The sequence below is a fragment of the Neofelis nebulosa genome, chromosome 1, assembly GCF_028018385.1.
Source record: "Neofelis nebulosa isolate mNeoNeb1 chromosome 1, mNeoNeb1.pri, whole genome shotgun sequence".
In the NCBI taxonomy this organism is placed as follows: Eukaryota; Metazoa; Chordata; class Mammalia; order Carnivora; family Felidae; genus Neofelis; species Neofelis nebulosa.
In genome coordinates this window covers 134,746,990-134,770,382 of record NC_080782.1, presented here as the reverse complement: position 1 = coordinate 134,770,382, position 23,393 = coordinate 134,746,990, and the positions used below count along the sequence as shown (strand labels likewise).

The following is a 23,393-nucleotide window of genomic DNA, read 5'->3' as shown; positions in this document are numbered from 1 at the left end:
TTGTAGAAAATTGTTAAACCATTGCCTCATCCTAAAGCACAAATAAATGTTGTAAGAGTTAGGGGATTAAAAATAAAACCATAAATTGAAACATATAAACATATTAATTTTATGTACATGAGCCCATGATGGCAAAGACCTGTCTAAACATTACATCAAAGGCAAAAATCATAGAGAAAATGGTTGAGATACTTAATGGCAATACATTTTTAAAATAACTGAATGTCAACACTACATGAACAAAATTATAATGCAACTGAAAAATGAAAGAGAATCAATTTAGTTTAAGGCTTATGCACGTGATACATAAACAGTTCTTAAAATCGATTAGTAAAACACATCAGTAAAATGGCAAAGAACGTTGTCTAAATACTGATTCTTGGTTGCAAGTCATAGGAACCAACCATGGTTAACGTAAAGTGAATTATGTGTAAATTATGGGAAGTCTAAAAGGAAGGACCAGATTTAGAAAGGACAACAGAAGTAGTTTAGGAGGGTTTTGGCAGCATGAACTACTATGCAGTTTTCCCTGAATGCTGCCACTGGAATGAATGGGCAGGTCTCTGGAAGCAGGCAGAAATGGAAGATGGCATAGAGAAGGTTGGCTGGGAAGTGCTCTCAGGAGATACACCCTCAATCAAACGAGGAAGGCAGGACTGGGCAGAGGGAGAAGCAGACGCACAGTGAGGATGCAGCTGAAGCCTCAGCCAGTCCTACAGGGTGCTCATTAGAGTCCCAAATAGAATGGTGGCCTTAGTACTGTCCCTTTAGCTAGTCCGGCCTTGGACTTTGGACTGCTCCCAGGCAAGGCAGTTCTCTCCAGAGGGAGGCACTGAGGCATGAGCAGCTAATAGTCCTAGCAACTGGACTTATTTTCTGACTTTGCATCATTCAAAAGTCAAAACTCTTGGGAGAGCCAGATGGTACATTTGTTAATGTGCTCACAATTGGCTGGGGTAGGCAAGGTCCTTGAATATTATATCCTTCAAAACTGCACAGAGCAGTCATTCCCATACCCTGCAAAAAAAAAAAAATGTATTTATATGCTATTACCACAAAAATGCAGGATGGAAGCCAGACTTCCAGGATACATCAACAGTCTACTATATATACCAAGAGGCAATTCAGATATATGTATATAAGATTAATAAACTTTAACAAGTTCACCCTCACCAGCAATCAATGATCTGAAAATTAAACCATTTTTTGCTAATCAGATTGACAAAGATAAGAAGATTCTTCTCAGAATTTGTAAGGGTGGAGGGAAACAGGCACTCAAGTAGAATGCTGATAGAAAAATACACTGATAAAAGCTTTGGAAAATCAATCTTGGATTGTATGCCAGAAGCTTTAAAAATACACATACCTTGCAATTTCACTTCTAGGAATTTATCCTAAGGAAATAATAATCAATTATGAAGAAAGACATATGCACAAAGCAATTCAGTATTGTTTGTTATGTTCATAAAGGAAGGAAATAAACATTCAAAAAAAGGATAGATTCAGTAAATTACGATAAATTCAAATGAAGAAATATTATGAAGCCATTAGGAATAATACAGTTGCAAGATATTTATATATACAGAAAGATGTTCACGTAATTGGTAAGTTTTAAAAATTATAAAAGACATAAAAATTGTTTAAAACCAAAAGGTAAATGTTATATTAGGGTGATGCATTACAAGTATATTTCTTTTATATTTCCTATGACTTCTATATTAAACATATTACTGTTATAATTAGAAAAATGTCTAATTAATGGACCTCATAAATATGAAATTTTTAATTTACATTCCAAAATTTCATGTCTTTGGAAATTGGTGGAAATAGAAGTATACTTTCAGTTCAAATTTCTTAAAAAACTGAAAACATTTTTTGACCAATCAAAAGAGTTGACATTTGGTGCCAGATCTGAAGTCTGACGTGAAAGCCCAGTTTCAAGTAAAAACAATTACTTCAACTATAAAAATCTGTCTTTACCTTTACAATCATCAGTTGTTGTTTTTTTAACTGGAATATTGAACCTAACAGTTTTGGCCTACATTTAAAGGAAGATTAAATTACTTGGAAAGGGCCCAGAGAAAAGTAATAAAAATAATTATGTACTCAAATATTGGGCTCTATAATGACATGTAAGAGGAAATCATTTAGAAAATAAAACAAAAAGTAACCTTACATTTCATGGGTTACCATAACACCTGAAGAATAGGACAAGAGGCAAAAACTCTGAATTATTAGAAGAATTTAGTTTGGCCATTAGGAAGAATGTCCTGTTCTCAAATAATATATTTGAGTGTGTATTACATGTCTAATATTATGGCTATAAGAACTTGGAATCGTTAAAATATGTTACTCAAGAAAAAAACGCTTTTTGGGGGGGGGGGGTCTGGCTGACTCAGTCAGTGGAGCATGTGACTCTTGATCTCAGGGTTGTCAGTTCAAGCCCCATGTTGGGTATAAAGATTACTTAAACATTTTTTTAAAAAAGTGTTTTCTGTGTGTGTGTGTGTGTGTGTGTCAATGGTAGAATAACTATTCTATTTTTCAAAGTAGGGGCTTGCTACATAATCCTTAAGATCCCTTCCATGACTGTTTTTAACATTTTTAATAATTTATTTACTGTGAGTGGGGGAGGGGCAGAGAAAGGGGGGGAGGGAGAGGGAGAGGGAGAGAGAGAGAGAGAAAGAGAGAGAGAGAGAGAGAGAGAGACAGAGAGAGACTCCACACCCAGGGCAGAACCTGATGTGGGGCTCAATCTCACACTGTGAGATTATGGCCTGAGCTAAAATCAAGAGTTGGACACTAAAGTGACTGAGCCATCCAAGCACCTGGAGTTCCCTTCCATGTTTATGGTCTTAGATTTCAGGCATCCTAAACAATTATATAAACATATCTCAATTATTCTTACAGTTTTTTGAAAATGAAATGGATTAATCATTAATGAATATAATAGAAGATAAAAAATTAGACATTTTTCATTAAAAATGAAGGGAATATGGAATTTAGTTATGGGATACATTATAATATTTGACTCCACGGGGGGGGGGGGAAGCAATTAAACTAAATAACAAGGTTGGTTTTTTTTGTTTTTGTTTTTTTGAGAGACAGATGGGAAGAGGTGGAAGGAGGGGCAGAGGGAGAGGGAGAAAAACAATCTTAAGCAGGCTCCAGGCTCAGGATGGAACCCCAGCTGAGGCTTGATTCTACGACCACAAGATCATGACCTGAACCAAAATCAAGAGTCAGACACTCAATAACTGAGCCACCCAGGCACCTCTAGGTGTGTACTTTTTAAAAAAATATTTATTTTTGGGAGAGAGCGAAAGAGAGAAAGAGCATGGGCACATGCACCGCAGGGGAGGGGCGGAGAGAGAGGGAGGCAGAGGATGTGAAACAGCCTCTGTGCAGCAAGCCTGACGTGGGGCTTGAACTCAAAAATCTCGAGACCTTGACCTGAGCTGAAGTTGGGCGCTCAACCGACTGAACCATCCAGGCTGCACCCCCCCTGCCCCTGCCCTGTGTGTATTTTTTAAGTGTTGGTGTGTAATGCTATTAAATTCTATTATTTTGAAAGTATAGTAAACACAGTGAATACAGACAAAACATCACTATAGCATACTTCAGTAATATATTTAGTATACAATGGTTTTAGTAACAAACAGTTTAAAAGGGCCCACCCAATAGGAGGAAAAAATGGACTTAAGGTGAATACAGGATAAATCCTCAGCCTAGGGTGTTATTCCATCTTTCAAATAAGTGGCAGCAAAATGTTACTAACAAATGCTTTAAAACTATACAAACTCTGGGGGCACCTGGGTGGCTCAGTCGGTTAAGCGTTAAGAAGTTAAGCTTTAAGACTTCAGCTCATGTCAGGATCTCACAGCTCGTGATTTTGAACCCTGGGTTGGGCTCTGTGCTGACAGCTCAGAGCCTGGAGCCTGCTTCAGATTCTGTCTCCCTCTCTCTGCCCCTGCCACACTCAAGCTCTGTCTCTCTCTCTCCTTCAAAAATAAATAAACATTAAAAAAAAAAAAAAAAAAAAAAAAAAAAACTAAACTAAAAATCACTTAAATGCCTCCCAAAAACAAAATTTTAAAAATAAACAGGACACATCCATAAAAAAAGATACAATTTAAAAGTTTCAACTTACTACTGTTTCTTATTTTTGAATGAAATATTTAATGTTTGTATACAGTAGGGCTTACCATGTGTCTGGCACTGTTCTAAGCACGATACAGGTAGCAATTAATGTAATCCTCATAAGTCTAGGAGATGGCTACCATTATTATCCCTATTTACAAAGGAGAAATCTGAGGCACAGGGGTCACACTAGCCCAAGTCACATGACGAGGTGCGCTTGAAGCTAAGAGTCAAATCCAAATAGTTTGGCTAAGAGCATGCTTGTAACCACTACACTATTCTGTAAAAGTATTTCCTTCATATATTAGTATTTGGTAACAATTTTGAACTTCAAAGTTTGCAAATGTTCACCACCCGCAGAGTTTTAAGTATTAAAAGTAAATCAGTACAGAGAGAAAAATAACTTTTTCAATACAAAATTTGAGTGAAAGGGATTTCCTTGATTAGTTTTATGACAAATACAGGTATTCATAGGCGGAAATGGGGAATGAAAAAAAGATTTTGACCAGGTTTATTTTAAATGTGTTATGGGCTTATAGCTGGGATAAGATTTAAACTCAATAAAACCTTGAGCTCTCTTTTTAGAAAGATATAACTTACAAATATAAATTTTTAAATAAGAATGTGATTGGGACTTGAGTAAGAAAACAAAATTATGACATTTACAGCATAAACAAGCTTCTCTAGGGTAACTTTTTTTTCCCCATAATAGGATAATTACTTTATTTGTCAAGAGAAATACCACTGGCCTAATCTGTATGCAGAATGACAGCCAGTAAAAAAGAAAAAGCAATAACCACATAGAATGTGAGGACACACAATATATTCAAGTAAAACCCATTGTAAAAAAAAAAAAAGAAAAAAGGCTGATTTCAAAGGCTCCACATGTCTTTGTATCTCACATATTCTAAAGCTGCAGGTATGAAGAGTTGTAGGTCTAACATAATCTATGCCTCCTTTTAGGATTTTTTGCATTTGTTAACTGAGAGGCTTGGAATAATAACCTAAGTCTCTTCTCGTCCTAAAATTCTAAGTACATTCACTACACACTAGCAAATACATTGCACACACAATGCCACAGGCTAACTTTCTGACGAAAGGGGAAAATGAGCAAAACGATTGGAGTACTCCCTCATGCCACTTGACAAGTAGTCTGTTCTCTTGATGGTTAGCCTCTAAATTGACACACGGTAAATCTAATAAACAAATGTTGTATCCTGATAGTGTTTCTACAAGTTTCACATGCACAGTTTGATTATATTTCCTGGAACCCTTGCTCCCCACCATTACCCTCCCATTATGTTGGCTAATACATGGTACTAAATTCAATCTATTACTACTTTTCATCTGTCTCCATCTCTTGGCCCAGTTTAATACAGCTAATCTTACTTTAAGAATGACTTCATCTGGTTTTCTTTTCAACTTTCAGGCCACTCCTCCTTTTTATCTAGTCTTTACATGTTGGAATTACACAAGGCTGGACTCTAGGCCTTCTTTTGAGCCCTATTATATCTATGTTGTTCAATATGGTAGCTACTAGTTCAGGGGGCTACTTAAGAAATTCAATAAAATTAAATTTTCAGTTCCTCAGTTGCACTAGGCATTTCAAGTGCTCAAGAGCCACAAGTGGCTCATGGTTACTATACTGGGCAGCAGTGATATAGAACATTTCTATCACTGCAGAAAGTTCTGTTGTACAGTGCTGCTCTACACCATCTCCCTAAGTGATCTTATTTGTGTCCATGGCGTCTACTTGCAGAAGATCCCCACATCTGTACTCTGTCATACAAACTTTTCCTGTGAGCCCAAAACCCATGTAGCCAAATACTTTTCCATTTAGATGTTTCAAAAGTATCTCAGCCACAATATGCTCTAGACCAAATTTCTCATAGTCATCTCCAAACCTAGTTTTAGAATGTTCATTTCCTCACTCATGTCACCATCATCTAACCCCAGGTACATAGTTAGAAAATGCATACTTTATTATCTTTCATTCCTTAAACCCCCTTAAGTACCTCTCAAATTTTCACCTTCATCATCTCCCGTGCATCCCACACAATCCAAACGAGCATAGCTTGATTAGTGAAGACATCTCTCTGAATTCAAATATGCATTTTGGCTGAGTGACCTCAGACAAGTTACTTAACCTTTTTTTCCCTTAACCAAGTTTTTCATCTGTAAAATGGGGGCAATGCTAGGATTTTCTTCATAGTGTTGTTGTAAGAATTAAATAAGATTATGAATGCAGAGTCAAGCACAGAATCTAGGACAAGTTCTGTATAAACGTTAGCTAGTGGTACTGCTATCATTTTCTGCCTAGATTACTGAAATTGTATCCTTTCTTATTCTTGCCCCTCTCCACAATCTCCTGCCACAAAATCACTAGAGAGACTTTTAATAAATTTAAATCTGGTCATGTCCCCCTCTACCTCCCTGGAAACCCCTTAATGGTTGTGTAGGGCTTTTAGAATAGAGTCATCTCTTACTACTCTTGTCTCTTAATCTCCATGCTTTAACCAAACTGGCCTCAAGCTCCTTAGGCCATGTTCAGTCCATGAGGGCTTTTGCCCACAATATTACTCTTTTTTGAACCCCTCCCCCCACTCCTGCAAGTTCTCACCCTTCAGACCTCAGCTGAAAAGTCACTTCCTCCCTCACTAAGTCTGGCCCCCGTATTTTGCATTCTCATTGTACTATGTTCCTCTCTGTCCTAGAACTTCTCAGCTTGCAATTACACATTTCTATGAGTGACTACTATTAATTGCTATACATGTATTTGTTTCCTCCAATGGATATCTCAGACTGAGCTCCCGATATGCCTCCTACCCAACCCTGCTCTATTCAACATCTCCTCCATCTCAGAAAATAGTAACGCGATTCTTTCAGTTGCTCAGGCCCAAAGGTGGATTCCCTTTCACCCTCCACATCTATCAAAAAATTCTATTGCTTCCCTAATTCAACCACTTCCCTCCCACCCCCATTTTCACTACTACCCATTATGGCCAAAGCCATACCATCACCTCTTGGATTGCTGAGTTGCCTCTTAACATCTCCTTGTTTCTTTCTTTGGCCCCACCACTTACCTTCTTGTATATTTACAAGGCAGTTAGGTTCATGTCTTAAATATATGTCAAATCATGTCATTCCTCAACTCAGACACTCCAATAACTTGCCATCTGCTAGGAACTAAAGTGACCTTCCCACCCAAATCCATATGTGAGAGCCCTAATTCAGCTAACTGTATTGGAGATAGTGCCTTTTGGAAATGATTAAAATTAAATGAGGTCATAAAGGTGGAGCACTGATTAGATGAAAATGGTCCCCTTATAGGAAGAGACACCAGAGTTCTCTATCCACCAAGTGAGGACACAGTGAAAAGACTGCAAGGTCTGTAAGCCAGGAAGAAAGCCCTTTCCAGAAGCTGCCCATACTGGCACCCTGATCCTAGACTTTCTAGCTTCCAGAACTGTAAGGAAATAAATTTCTGTTATTTAAGCAACCCAATCTACGGTACTGTGTTATGCCAGTCGAAACCAATATACCATCTCACTCAAATTAAAAGCCAAAGTCCTTCCAAGAGCCAATGGGGGGGGGGGGGTCCATTCTGGTCTATACCGCTTCCAACCCCTAAACTCTCCAACACAATTGCTTTTGATTCTTCCCATCCCTTCAAACAGCTTTTGCCACACAGGGCTGTATCTAATTCCATGAACATGTCAGGAATATTCTCACCTTTCGGTCTTTGCTTTTCTTCTCCCTAGAACAGTATTTTCCCAAATATACATAGAACTCCATCATTCAAACGTCGCCTTCTCAGTGGGGCCCTTCCATGACAAATTTTGCCACCTCCATCTCACACACATATCCCATTCTCCTTCCTCTGCACTCACTACTCGCTTGCTATACGTTTTATCTATTTGTCTTTATTGTCTCTCTCTCTCTCCCAAGGGAGACTACGATTTCCATGAGAAGCGACTGTCTGCTTTGCTCACTGTCACACCCTCAAAACACAGAGCACCGCATAGTAGGTGCTTACCATTTGTTCAGCTCAATGAATAAGGAATCCCGAGAGCTACCAAATTAGCATCCCTACCACACAGATCTGCTACTAAGGCAGCAATGCCCTTGTAGAAACTGCACTGCTTTAAGGACTGCCTGATTTTTCTGGCCTCTTCTGGTTTTCTCCTACTATCGCTAAAGCTCAAGAAGGACTTTAAAAACTGTCGCTACAGGATTCAAAAGTGGTTCCTTCCTGTCTCCATTTTTTACAACAGAAATAATAAATGTAGAAGAAAAGTTGCAAAGGTCAGATAAGATCACGGGTATCACAATTTCCTGAAAACTCCCTGGTTGCCAACTTTCTTCACAACATTTCCAAAGAACCCTGCAAGCTCCGCGGCTCTTTGGTCGTGTTTTCAGGGTTCAGCAAAGGATGGTGTTTAAACCCAGAGATAAAATTTTAAATACGCAAGCATAAATAAAAGACAAGGGCTCGAAGAAACCATTCGTTGCTGTTAGCTGCTTTTACGTGGGGCTGGGGATAGAATTTAGGTTAAAAATAGATTCTGCAGCTAAGAAAGTTGCAAAATCACGATATTCCTCTACATTTCACAGAAGAGAAACCAGGCTTGCGGAGGAGAGGAGGAAAACAGGAATTCCTCACAACCTAAATCAAGCCCAAAGTTCCCGGTGAGCGCTCCACGGTTAGTCACTGCTCTACAGTTAGTTACTTTTGTGTATTCACTTCCGAGCTGAGCTTCCTTTACTTTCTGGAAATGCCTCAAGTTAAGAATCGCCTCGAAACGATAACGTATCACCACTAAGCTCCCTTCTCACCTTCAAACATCACAGCTTTTAAAATAAAGGTGTCATCGAAGCGTGGACACACCCACTGCATCTCCACTGGAATGAGTTTCTGGTTATGCAAATCTAACGCGGCCAGGCGGGGAGTCGACCGCCTCAAAAGCTGCACAGAGGAAATCCTGCCTCCCCCTAAGGCTCAGGCCTGGGGTGAGGGCCGGCAGTCGCGGCGGGCCGGAGCAGCGAGCGGACCTCGCCTCGGGGCGCCCCTCGGCGGCCACTCCGGAAGCACCTGCGGGCCCGACGGGAAAGCCCCCGGCATCACCCACGGGAGCGGGGGGCGGCCGGCAGCTCTAGCACCGCCTCGGGTACCACACGCCTGAGGTGAAGCGGCCCTGCCGCATCTCGCGAGATCTCGCCGGCGCAGCCCAAGTACTGCGAGCTCAGAACTTAAAAAAAAAGAGACAGAGAGAGAGAGAGAGAAATCGAAGAGAGAGAGAGCGCTCCTGGAGCCGCTGCTGTAGTGGCAACTGCCGCGGGAGCATCAGCAATCGGCGTGCGCCGAAGCAGGACTCGGCAGCCCCTTCACCCGCCGGGCCGGACGCCGTCCGCAGGCTGCTCCGCCGAGGCCTGGGCTGCCGGCCCATTGACGTGCAGCCCCAGGGGCGGGGAGAGAGGGAGGCGGCCGGGGGCCCTCTCCTCTTCGCCGCAGAGGGGGCGGGGGAAGGAGGTGGAGGGGTGGGAGGAGGGCGACGGAAGAGGAGGTAGCGGCGCGGAGATCCCGGTGACGGCGGTGAGGCGGTGCGCCGCCGCGCCTGCTCCCTGAGCGCGCTGCCGGTGCTGCTCGCGCTGCCGAGGCCCGGCGCGGACTGGACGGAGGCGTTCCTCGCGCAGGCAGCTCTCGCGTGGGGTCTCGCCGAAACCCGGGAGGGCCGGGACGCCGAGGGAGCGTCTGCCGCGCGACGCTGCGGGACCGCGGGTGGGCGGGCTGAGGGGCGGAGGAGCAGCCGACCCCGCCTCCCGCGTGCTGCAGCCGGAGCCGCCACCGCTGCGGCCCCGCCGAGGCTTTAAACAGCGGGGCCCGCCCCGCGCCCACTGCACTCGCGCGCCGACTCGACTGCCGGCGGCGTTTGTGCCGGTCCGGGCTAGCGGCGGCGACTGGCGGGTGGAGGGGCGAGCAATTCCGTCACCTGGCGTCGTGGCCGCAGGCACCGCCGGCGGGGGGCGCGGAGGGCTTGCAGCCCGCGACGTCCGCCAGGCTCTCCGAGTCTGCCGGGGGTCGGGCGGCGATGGAACCGGGGCCCACGGCGCCCTCCTCCGGCGCCCCGAGGCTTCCCGGGGTCGGTGAGACGCCGCCAGCTGCCGCGCTGGCCGCCGCCGCGGTGGACCTGCCTGGCACGGCCGTGCCCTCAGCGTCCGAGGATGCTGCGGCCGCGAGCCGGGGCGGCGGCGGGGTCCGCGGAGAGGGCGCCGCGGCGGCTGGGGACGGACTGGGCAGACCCCTGGGGCCCACCCCGAGTCAGAGCCGCTTCCAGGTGGACCTGGTTTCCGAGAACGCCGGGCGGGCTGCGGCGGCCGCGGCGGCTGGTGCCGGGGCTGGGGGCAAGGAGACCCCAGCGGACGGGAAAGCTAGCGGCGAAAGCGCACCAGGCGAAAGCGCACCAGGCAAAGGCAGCGAGGAAGCCAAGGGCCGCTTCCGCGTAAACTTCGTGGACCCGGCTGCCTCCTCATCCGCCGACGAGAGCCTGTCGGATGCGGCGGGGGTCGGAGGCGAAGGGCCCAACGTGAGCTTCCAGAACGGCGGGGACACGGTGCTGAGCGAGGGCAGTAGCTTGCACTCGGGCGGCGGCGGCGGCAGTGGGCACCACCAGCACTACTACTATGACACCCACACCAACACTTACTACCTGCGCACCTTCGGCCACAACACCATGGACGCCGTGCCCAGGATCGATCACTACCGGCACACCGCGGCGCAGCTGGGCGAGAAGCTACTCCGGCCCAGCTTGGCTGAACTCCATGATGAGCTTGAAAAGGTGAGCTCACCCGGCCCCTCTCCCTGCATCCCTCTCACCAGTCCTCCCTCTTTCCCCAGCCACTGGTCCTCCTTGACCGGGGGGATGTGGCCGCCGGCTGGCCACGGGTGAGGTGGCGGGAATGGACGTGCACGACTCCGTTGGCTTCTCAGCAGTCAGCTGTCAAGGGTGGAATTGCAGAGGAATGTAACTTAATCTCATAAAAGTTTGCAGCGGGTTAAGCTAGTTAGGTAATGGAAGAGAGGCTGCATGTAACAACCTTCACCATCCACTTGTGTGTCTCCTGTATACTTTTTCTCACCCACGCTTTAACAGTCACCATCCCTCTGAATGACAGTCGTGCTTGTCCTTAAAGGGAATGTGCGGGGAGGTTTAGGTGAGGATGTCTCTGGGGAGAGAGGGGAGAGCACCTACCATCTGCGCCCTTTTTAAAGGTTGTATTGTATGGCTTATGTACACCCACTGGGGGTCTCGAGAGATGGGAACGCTAGTGTTTGAAGGGAGAATCTTAACCGGATGTGTTTATTATAGTCTATGAATTATTAAAGCTGAAACCTACTATCTTGACTATGCAAAGGATTATACAGATATTGAGATATGCTGTTCCTGATAATGGCATAAATCTATTTTTTATTACGTAAATTTTTGGAGAGGACTATATAAAAAGATTACCGGGGGTCGGGGGAACGCAAAGTCCAAAATAGGGGGAGGGCAGAGAAAGAAACTGAGAAAGAGAAACAAGAGAATTGGTTTTTTCTATGAAGGATGTCCATAACTTCTGGGGTCCTGTGTAACTGGTTACACTTAGTGAACAGAAAACCATCCCTGTAAGGTCGATTGATGTCTGCAATTCTGTTTTTTTATGGCCACATATGATTTTTATTTCTTCAGGGCCCAATATTATTATTTTGAGATAACCTCAACTCTTTGAGATTTGATTAATATTTAACTTTTATGAGTTCGGATTACTTGATTTCCACTTTAACAAGTATATGATGATTATATCGATGAGATATTGTGAATGCAAATGTGGAAAAGTTTAAATACAGAAAGTATGTAATTTCTTTTGGATGTGATTATTTGATCTCATACAGTCATTTCATACAAGACTATACTTGTCTTAGTGTTTGATAATGTAACATTCATACAGTTTGAAATAATTATAGAGGTCCCAATCCTTAGTGCTTAGTGACTCTTTAAACGCCTGACATCATTTAGCTTTCGATAATACTACTCCTGTTATTCCATTCTGCTATTTTGTCATATCGAAGAAAAATGATTTTTAAAACACTTACACTTCTATACTTTCTTTCAAATTTATTATTTTTACCCTTTCAAAACTATACATCTTTGTAAAGTAGATGTGTAGGTGGTAATTTCTCTTTTATTACAGCATTTTTATTATTTAAAAAATCATAAAGCTGTATTTCAGATAACACCAAAGCTGAGTAGTTTAGTAGTAAAGCAGTCTAAATTTACCCATAAGTGTTAACAAGGGTTTTTAAATGGAAGTATGTTATAGACCTTGGACTTGTAAGCATCCTATAAAATTGTCTGAATGGCAAAGCACTTCGAGTTCTCCAAAACTTGAGGGTTTGTGTTTGGGAGCTTTTGATCAGTTTACAGTGTCTTAAAAAGAACACCTGTATTGTTAGCTGTGTAGTTGAAGAAACCACTCAACCTTTTCAGCCTCCTCTCCTGCTTATTTTGAAGATTTCATTTTGAAGATTAGAAAGAAATGAACATCAAGGCCCGTGTTCAGTGCCTGGAAAATAATGGCTAGTATAGTTATTATTTGATACATGTTGGTCCTTCAGAAAGTACATAAACTCTAGGATTCTCTTAATTTCTACTTTATTAGATGAATATAGTATATAAAATGTTATGTTCATAGTTCATTTATGCAACAGGTGGTATAATGAGTTCTTTATAGTTTTTGTTTGTTTTTGTTTTTACCTTCTGCCCCTTGGTTCCTTTATGGTCAGTGAAAAAGGTATGTTAGGTTAACTAAGCATAGAATCTCCTATGGAAGATAATTTTGTTTAGAATTTAGCAAATGGACTGAAGAAACATGTCACGTTAAGGAATACAGATGTGGATATAGAGATATACCACTGTTGAAGGAGGGCAGGAAAGGGGTTATAACATCTAGTTTGACTAGATCCCAAAAGGTTGTTTATCACCCAGTCTAGATTTACTTTTACCTGCATAAAATCTCTTCTAAACTTCTAGCCCTCAATGAATCATAATATTTAGAATTCTGTAACATTGAATTCTAGCGCTTGATCAGTGTCCTGTAGGCTGCTTTGGTCACTGAGTGCTTAAGAACCTACCTTAACTGGATCTAACTCTGTGCCATGTTCTATAGCAGGACAAAAGAAGTAAAAGACAAGAGCTCTAGATCCTTATTAGAAGAAAGAACTATATTCTCAGTCTTCTACTTGAATTCCTTTCTTTGCCCACCACTGTGACTTAAACGTTTTTTCCCTAAAAATCCAAATGAAGTGAAATAAATATTCATGCTGCATCTTGCTGTCTTATGCAGCCATTGTAGAGCCAGGACTCATGAGTTTTTCCATTTATCAAATATTTATTGGAGACAGGAATTTGTTAGGTATTGGCCACCTGGCTATTGGTACTGTGGGTTGATGCAGTGGTTAGCAAAACAGATATTGTGCCTAGATATACCGTAACCAAATAGTTGCACAAATAACATAGTTTTACCAACTTTATTTGCAGTGTTATGTAAGAAAGATGTAGGGTCTAGTAAGGATATAATGGGACCTGATCATATTGGAGTTGGGAAGGCTTTTTTTCAAGAAATGTGACATCGAGCTAAAACCTAGAGGGTAAGTTAATGATAGGGCAGAACAGCATTCCAGGCCTAGGGAACAGTATATGTGAATATAGTGAGGGGAAGAGAGTGGTATGTCCAAAGAACTATCAAGAGGCCAGTAGAAGATTTTATTATAGATACAGTGGCAAGTTCTTGAAGGATTTTTCATGAGGTAGCAACATGATCTGTTTGGTTTGAACATCTCTGGCTGCTGGATAAAGAATGGATTGGCAGGGGCAACAGTGGAAGCAGGGAGACCCAAGCTATTACTGAGTTACAGATAATAGCAGTTGGTGGCAGAATGAGTTGCATGCAGGTGCATTGGATATGGGAGTGAAAGAGAAGCAGATTCCCCAGTTTTGGACTTGAGTAACTGTGTAGATGGTGCCACCATTGCCTGAGGTGGCCAACCCAGGGGAAGGACTAGATATGAGAGGGGAAAGAGAGAATTGTGTTTTGAGTAGTATCTTGAGCTGGTAAGATAATTAGCCCAAGAGTCATATTGAGGGAGGGGGGCTGAATACATGTTATATCTACATAAACTTTATGTATATGTATGTATATACACATATGTACATACACACGCAGGTATGTGTACATGTATATGTGTATACATGTGTATATACGTGTGCGTATACAACAAAAATATATATGTGTGTCTATATACGGAGAGAGAGAAAGAGAACGCGCACACACGCGCTGAAGTCATGGACTTGAAATGACTTCAGTAGAGTGGGAGGATAACAGAAAAGAATTTGAGTCGGGGAGGGGCGCCTGGGTGGCTCAGTCCGTTAAGTGTCCAACTTTGGCTTAGGTCGTGATCTCACGGTTTGTGGATTCGAGCCCCACATATCCGGCTCTGCTGTCAGCATGGAGCCTGCTTGGGGTACTCTGTCTCCCTCTTCTGCCCCTCTCCCGTGCAGGTGCATGTGCGCAGTTTCTCTCTTTCTCTCTCAAAAATAAATAAACGTTAAAAAAAAAAAAAAAAGGAAATAGGGTCCGGGGTTGGGAATAGGGAATGTGTAAGTCTGTTAGAAGTTGAGGAGACGAGAGCAAGGGGAAGTGAGAAGGAGCTGCTAGGCTGGTGAGAAATAGCCAGGATAGCAATGTCAGGGAAGCTGAGAGAAGAGTTTTAAAGATGCCAGAAACTCTTCAGTGCTGATGCCAGGAATTGATTTTTTTTTTAATGTTTTTCAAAAAATGAATCCAAAGTAGTGATCCTTGCCCCTACAAGAAGAAATTTAAAAGTGAAAGGCAAACAAATAAGCATTTGATGGGCAACTTCACTTACAGATGGACAACATGATGATCAAATGTAGAAAAGTTGGGTGGTAGACAATCCATAATAGCTTCTACTGGATTTAAAGCATTATTAAAAGAGTTCTAAAGGTAGAATTACCTTTGCACAGTAGTCCTTAGTCAAAGCTTGAGAGCCTTTGGTGGTTGGATGTCAAGACTTTGCATATGGCCTCTCTGTTACAGCCTTTTTCCCTAATAAGAAGAGGAGGAACTACATTTAGTGTCTTTTATGTCTCCCTGAGCTTACTCATTTTTCCTACATTGTGTCAGAAGCAGTTCTTACACATGTTATTCATGATAAAATGGGTTCACAGAAGCTGAAGAAATTACTTACTGCTACTCATAGAAAGTGATACAACTGGAAATCACTCCCAGGGATTTCTCACTCTAATGCTTAGAAATAGTAAGTAGCTCTTCTCTCTTACTATGATCTCTTCTGCCTTCCTGTTCCCCAGACGTGCTGTGAGATGACAGGGATGTTGAGGGGGACATGTTGGAGATTACCAACATTATCCCTCTGCCCTGACTTCCTTAAAGTGGAATGATTATATAACTGAGAGATATGAGGAGGAATGCTTGTGAAAATGTGATTATTGATGAACATGACTGTCACTTTCATAGGATATGGGCCTGTGTCTCATTTATCTCCATACAGAGAATAGGTACTTAATAAACATTTGTTCATTGAATGTGTCAGGGTAGGTAGTTCTTCCTTCTTAACAAGGAATTTACGTAGAACATCATACAGTATGTTATTTCCACGTACTCGTGTAGCTGCTTCTCTGAGTGGGTTGCATTTATTCTTGGACAAGAAATTCCACACACTACTAACTACTTCAGTACATAGCTTGCATCCTTGAAGGTTCCTGAAGGAACAAGAATGGGTCACATCCTGGGAAGGGAGGGCGGGTAGGAGAGTGCCAGGACTGAATAAAGGTGGGAACCTGATAAGAAATATTTGCACATGGCAAAGTCAAACTTGAGAGATTTTACACTTTTGCCAGGGGCTCTACCCTGCTTAACCCAAGCCACCTGAAGCGAAAGCTGGTTTTTCCATAATACTGTACACAGTCCCCCAGGTAGTCTACCCTGCCTGGGTAGAAGGAAAGATAAACTTTGGGATTTAAAGTGTGGTAGAACTGTACATTGCTATCATAACTGATGTCTTCCCGATCCCATGAGACTGGACTAGTGTGTCTTGTTTTTTTGTTTGTTTTTTTTTTAATGTATATTTTATTTTTTGAGAGAGAGAGGACAAACAGGGGAGGGGCAGAGACAGAGAGGGAGACACAGAATCCAAAGAAGGCTCCAGACTCTGAGATTCAGCACAGAGCCTGATGCAGGGGTCGAACCCACAATCATGAGATCATGACCTGAGCCGAAGTCAGATGCTTAACTGACTAAGCTACCCATGCACCCCTCTTGGTTCTTTGGTGTTGAGTGTGTTTGTTTCAAATAATTTTTTTTAATTTATTTAATTTGAGAGATAGCACAAGTGGGGGAGGGGGAGAGGCAGAGAGAGAGAGCGAGCGAGAATCCCAAACATGAGGATCGTAAGAATTTGCCAGGGCAGAACCCAACACAGGGCTTGAACTCAGGAAATCAAGAGTTGGACACTTAACCAACTGAACCGCCCAGGTGCCCTTTAAATAAATTTTAATTCCATGTTTCATATATGTGTTTGGAAAGTTTCCAGTACTAATCCTATTGATACCTTGCTGAAGTGAAATGAATATGGATTTAGTTGTTCAACAAATCCTTACTGAGCACCAGCAGCAACAGCACTGTTTTAAGTGCTGGAGATACAGCCATGAACAGAGACAAGTCATGGAGCTTTCATTCTAGTGTTAAGAGAAAATAAGCAAATGGGTCAGATGTAATTACTGTGCAGAAAATTAAAGGTGGTGATGGCTGGGGTAATGCTGTATAAGAGTGGTCAGAGAGGGCTTCTCTGAGGCACGAACAGACTCTAGATGAGGGATCACCCCTTGCAGGTACTTGGGGTAGAAGAGCAATCTAGGCAGATGAATGAACAGCACCATGACCCTGAGGTGGAAGTGTGTCGGGGGTGATTGAGATAAGAGAAGGCAGCAGTACTGGAGGAAAAAGAGGGAGAGAGAGGAGAGGAGGTCAGAGCAGTTGTGAGGAGCAAGCCTAAAGTAATGGTGTTTGAGGTGATGACAGGTGTTAAGGTGCTAGGTATATTTAAAAGATAGAATTGTTGGGATTTGCTGATCGTTTGCATGACGGGTGCATGGAAAGATTAATGCTAGGGTTTGTTCCCTGTTTGGAATGGAGTTGATACTTGAGATGAGGAAGATTGTGGAAAGAGCAGGTTTGGGAAGTGGATTCAAGAGTTGGTTTCATTGTGCAAATTAGTTCTACCATGGGGCAGGCACTAACAAAATGACAGCCTCTACTTTGTGAAATAATAGTACTTAAAAATGGGTTTTAATTTGTAGCTTAAAAATGTGCTTTTATACTTCAAATTTTAGGTCAAGCCATGAATCAGTAGTTGTTCAGAAAGAGTATATAGCAGAGTACAAAGGAGTGGGCAACAAAGGAGTGAGGGATGGACAACAATGAAAACAACTTAAAATAATTGAAGTTAAAAACATATCAATGTTTTCTTATTTAAAATATGAAAGCTGTCGTCTGCCACTGACTCCTTTATCCTGTGATGTTTTTTTACTAGAATCTGTATCAGTGCTGTCTAAAAGCTGTTACGAAAAACTGGGTACTGATAGAGAACTTGGGGATTTCTAATTAGAAGGTGGGAAAAATCTAAAAAGCAAAAACAGCTTAGTGGAATGTTGTCTCTGCAGAAGCTAATTATGACAGGTGATTTGTAGTGCCCTTGGGCTCTGAAATTTCCTTGCTTTAAATTTTCACTATGCTGTTTTTCAACATTGACTAATGAGACATTCATCTAGGTTGAGAATCATAGAAACATCTGAGATGGTTCTTTGTTTTGGTGTCACTTAGTTCCTTCAACAGTGTGGTTTCTAACAGAGTTAACTGTATAAGTCATTTTGGGGCTTTGTGGAGGGTAGGTGACTTTGTAAGGTAGGCTTGATTTTTCCAGTGGAGATTTAAAGGACCTGTGAGGGGGCGCCTGGGTGGCTCAGTCAGTTAAGCGTCTGACTTCAGCTCAGGTCACGATCTCAGCTCAGGTCACGATCTCGCGGTCCGTGAGTTCGAGCCCCGCGTCGGGCTCTGGGCTGATGGCTCAGAGCCTGGAGCCTGCTTCCGATCCTGTGTCTCCCTCTCTCTCTGCCCCTCCCCCGTTCATGCTCTGTCTCTCTCTGTCTCAAAAATAAATAAACATTAAAAAAAATTTTTTTTTAAAGGGCCTGTGAGGACCCTGACCACCTGCTGTGCTATGGCTTCTGTGCTATCATTTTATTTAAATAGTTCTTGTTAAAGTGACCGGTGACCTCCATCCTATTACCATGTCCAGAAAACCTTCTCCCCTCACCCCCACCTCCTCAGCACTCAACCTTCCAGCAGAATTTGATTTTCTCTTGAGGTCTTCTTTGCCCTTCTTGGACTTTGTAACACCACTTTGCCTTTTAACTTTTCTCCCTTTCTGGCTCTTTGAGCACAGGGTCTTAGGCAGTCTCCATCATGTCCAAATTGGCCTTCCTCAAGGCTTGATTCTGCCTTTTTCTTCTTCCTCTGTTTTCCTTTTTCTTTCCCTATGCTGTATCATCTGTAGGCTAACAAATCCCCAAAGTTTGTGTCCTACCCACATCTCTTTAGTGCGTTCAGGACATCCAGTGACTATGGGATATTTTTGCTTCTTATCTGAAGGACACCCTGTACTCACTTAGGATTTTCTCCCTCCCATTCCAAAAGCAAAACGACCCAGGCATCTTCCAGTATGCCCTGTGTCTCCATGGATGGTACCACTATTCATTGTGTTACACAGGTGAGAAGTATATGAGTGAGTCATCCTTGATACTTTTTTTCATCCTCCCTCATCAAGTTTATCACCAAGTGCTTTCTATCCCCTTTATTTCCTAAATATTCTTTTCATCTTCACTATTCCCATCCTAAACCAAACTGTAGCATGTCCCTCTGTAACCTAATAACTGGATTTCCCCTATTCACTGTGCACTCCCAACACTGTTGTACCTAGAGTAGTTTTAAAACAAGAAGGATATGTTATCCCTTGGCTTAAAACTAGCACCTCATTGTCCGTGTCTGGCTTACCTGTTCCTCACTGTTTCAGTTACTCAGTGGCACAATATTTCCTTTGGCCATAGGGCCTTTGTACATAATATTGTCCAAGATCTCTTCTTCCCTTCTCCTCCATACATGCATTGTTAACTTTTCAGTTTTAAGATTTCACTCCCATCCTGTTTCCTCAGAGCGGAAGCTTTTATCCTCTAGCTGGGACAAAACACTTCTTCCCTGAGAGCCTTTATATCATGTAATAATAGTATATTTATTAATGTGGTTATTTGAATTGGCATGAGTTGACTTCAGGCTCCCTGAGAAGCAAACTATGTCTGTGGCTACTTATCATTATGTGTTTCTAGTACCTTTTATATAGTTTTGACTGTAGCATGCCCTGAACCAATACATTTTGAAATAGAGAACTCATTCTTTGTAAAATAATGGAATACAAAAGAATCTTATACTCTTTGACACACCTTATATTTGTTATTTAGAATCTCTAAAGGACATTTGACAGACAAATTACCCCAATATGCATATTGGGAGTTTCAGAAGCCGAAGAGCCCAGTAAGTAACCTGTCCACAATCCTAGGACTTGTAACTACCTGAGCCAGGGTTGGAACTTGGAGCAAATATTCTGACTTTAAGTTGGTGTTAATTCCAGGATCCTGTAGTTTAATACTGTATAAGTTCTTTGTTATTTTGGTGATTGTTTTCATTTTTAAATACCCATGACAGTTGTTTTTAAGTTCATTGAAGATAATGTAGGACAGATTTGGAATCCTCAGTATTATTGTATGAATGTATATCTTTTTCTAGTGGAAAGTCTTTTAAAAAAAATTATAAGAGGGGTGCCTGGAAGGCTCATTCGGTAGGTCATGATCTCGCATTTTGTGAGTCGAGCCCAGCATCTGGCTCTGTGCTGACAGCTCAGAGCTTCATGCCTGCTTCAGATACTTGTGTCCACCTTTCTCTCTGCCCCTCCCCCACTCACACTCTGTCTCTGTCTCAAAAATAAATAAACATTAAAAAATAAAAATTTTAAAAATTAAATATAAGAAAGTTTTTTTTTTTTTTTTTTTTTTTTTAAGATTTAATTGTCAGTAATCTGCATACCCAAATGGAGCTCAAACTTCTAACCCCAAGATCAAGAGTCCTATGCTCTGCTGACTGAACCAGCCAGTCGCCCCTGAGGAAGTTTGTTATAAATGGAATCTTAACTAAGGTTTTGTTTCCTCTGCCTTTCCCTATCCATACATACCTCCCAAAAGACCTAAATTTTTTAATGTTGTAGGGCTATGCTTTCTGCTAGTGTAACCAGTAGTCCTATGTGGCTGTGAAACTAAGTATAAATTTAAGTTTAAAATTCAGTTTTTCAGTTACTAGAGCTACATTTTATGTGCTTGAATACCCACATGTGGCTAATGGCTACCCAAGTGGGCAGCTGGAGAGCTGGAAAATTTCCATCATTACAGAGAGATCGATTAGAACATGCTGTCAAAGGAAGTAATACTTAATAGGACTTTTTTCCTTCCTTCATTTCTCCTTTCTTTTCTTCCATATTAAATAGCCTAGTTTAAAATTACTAAAATCAGGGGTGCCTGGGTGGCTCAGTCCGTTGAGTGTCCAACTTCAGCCTAGGTCATGATCTCCACAGCTCATGAGTTCAAGCCCCACATCAGGCTCTGTGCTGCACATCAGGCTCAGAGCATGGAGCCTGCTTCGGATTCTGTGTCTGCCTCTGTCTCTGCCCCTAACCCACTTGCATTCTCTCTCAAAAATAAACATTAACAAAATTTTTAATTATTAAAGTCAAATTTTCTTGTAATTTTGCATGGGATCCTTCCTCATATAAAGGTGTTTAGACATATTAGGCCCTCCATGAAGTGTTTGTTGAATCAGTGGAAACGTCCCATTTCCATCTGAGACTGAAAATCTGGGTCTTTAATTGGAAAGGTTATAAGGAATTTCTTAATATTGTATAAAGTGTTAAGGTTTCCAAAGCACTCTTAACTTACATATCTGTATTTGGTCTTCAAATCTGTCTTTGGAGGAGGTAAGTTTTAAGAAGATCTTGAAGTAGCAGTCTCATTTTGCAAGGTCTGGTTTGTCTAAAGTCAACACAACTGATACTTGGTGAGGCTGAATCTTGTTGAAGCTGGGTCTTTGCCTTCCTCTCCTTTTCTTCTGAACCAGTGATTTCTAAATAAGAATCCCCTGGAGAAAAACTACAGACTCCTTTCTTCCAATTTTTTTAAAAAGCTTTCCTGGTGTTTCCCAGAGAGCCAGGTTTAAGAACCAGTGTCCCAGAGCATGTTGAGAGTCTTACACTTTGGTTATGCCTATGACAGTAGTACATTGTTATTTTTTGATGTGCTGATGATACTCAACTTTAAAATACCCTTATATAGGATAAGGGTACTACTATCAAGTTCTCCCTTTAACCCTTCAATAACATGTACTGAATTGCATTAAGTTACCGGTTATTGGATATCTGTCGTGTTTCAGGAGCTTTCTGTAGTCTGAGCACAATTAAGTTGCAAACCAGGTAATTTATCAATAGACAAACTCAGAGGCTAATAGAACTTGCTGAAGTCTCTTAGCCAGTAAGTGATAGATGGCTGTTTATATATACCTGGAAACATAAAAGCTTACCTGTGAGGTATTAGGGCCGACATGTATATTGCTTTTTAAGTGGCCTCTTAAAATCCTGTAGGGAGGGGCGCCTAGGTGGCTCAGTAGGTAAAGCTTCTGACTTCGGCTTAGTCATGATCTCACAGTTCATTGGTTAGAGCCCGGTGGCAGGCTTTGTGCTGATAGCTCAGAGCCTGGAGCCTGCCTCTGATTCTGTGTCTCAGTCTCTCTGCCCCTCCCCCGCTTGTTCTCTCTCTCCCTCTCTCTCTCTCTCTGTCTCTCTCAGTCTCTGTGTGTGTGTGTGTCTGCCTTTCTGTCTGTCTGTCTCTGTGTCTCTTAAAAGTAAATAAAATCCTGGGGCACTTGGGTGGCTCAATAGGTTAACCGTCCGACTTTGGCTCAGGTCATGATCTCCTGGTTCACGAGTTTGAGCCCTGCATCAGGCCCTGTGCTGACAGCTCACAGCGTGGAGCCTTTTTCAGATTCTCTGTCTCCCTCTCTCTCTACCCCTCCCCTGCTTCTACTCTGTCTCTCTCTCAAAAATCAATAAAATATTAAAAAATAATAAAATCCTGTAGGGAAATCAGAGGTATTATAAGTACTAAGTGATAAGTCTGAATCCTGAAGAGTTCATGTGGAGTAGTTGGGCCTACATACTACTTTCTCTTTTATAGGACCTAATTGTTTTAGACATAAACACTCAGTCTTTCTATTTTAGAAATTAAGTTTTATGATAAATTACTTCCAGCATTGGTTTATCTGTAAATTTCTAGAAATAATAATATCCAATTCTGTAAATTTGTAGGCTTGGAAAAGTTACTTGACTGTGAGTTAATCCCAATTATTTGGAACATTTGCTGACCAAAAAAAAAAAAAAAGAGAGAGAAAAGCTGATCTCTTAATTAAACAGAACAACAACAATAAAGGAAAGGTTTTCACATAAAAGGGATTCGACTGACTACACCTATACTTGGAAACTGTATAGTTATACTTTATTCACAGTGATCACAAATATGGTGCTCTGGTTTCCAGAACCAAAGTAAGTTGGAAGGGAAAATGAATACTGGCAGAGGTGGATCCAGAGATAGGTAGCATGTCATAGAGGCAGAAGGCAAGTAAATCATGAAAAGCAGAAACGAGGTTTTCAGTAAATAGCAGTCTAGAATAGCCCTTTAGAATCGATGCAAAGAACAGCACCTGAATGTTGGTTATTGTAGCATCTCCATTGCACAGTGCTGGCACAAAATTATTTTTGTTTTGTTTATTTTTACAATAGTATTTTAAATCTTAAAAGAGACTGCAGGAATGTACATTTTTGGGAAATTTCAGTCTCAAGCCATCCTAGAGTATCAAATTTTAAGAAGCTGAAAATTAATCCTTTTTTATAAAACTAACCATGTAAAAATTTACTCCAGGGTTTCATTTTTTACTTAATTTAAAATGTTTTGTTATTATTTCATTATGCA

The 23,393-nt window shown here is 41.9% G+C and overlaps 1 protein-coding gene across 2 annotated transcripts in view; it reads left to right on the top strand.

Moving 5' to 3' along the window:
• The first annotated feature begins 10,088 nt into the window (after nt 1–10,088).
• SLC12A2 (solute carrier family 12 member 2) overlaps nt 10,089–23,393 on the top strand; it is a 110,122-nt gene continuing 96,817 nt past the window's right edge. For both annotated transcript variants that reach the window (XM_058737211.1, XM_058737205.1), the window contains exon 1: nt 10,089–10,976. In XM_058737211.1, coding sequence (XP_058593194.1) covers nt 10,230–10,976 — 747 coding nt within the window. In that variant the 5' untranslated portion in view covers nt 10,089–10,229. The remainder of the gene's footprint in view (nt 10,977–23,393) is intronic.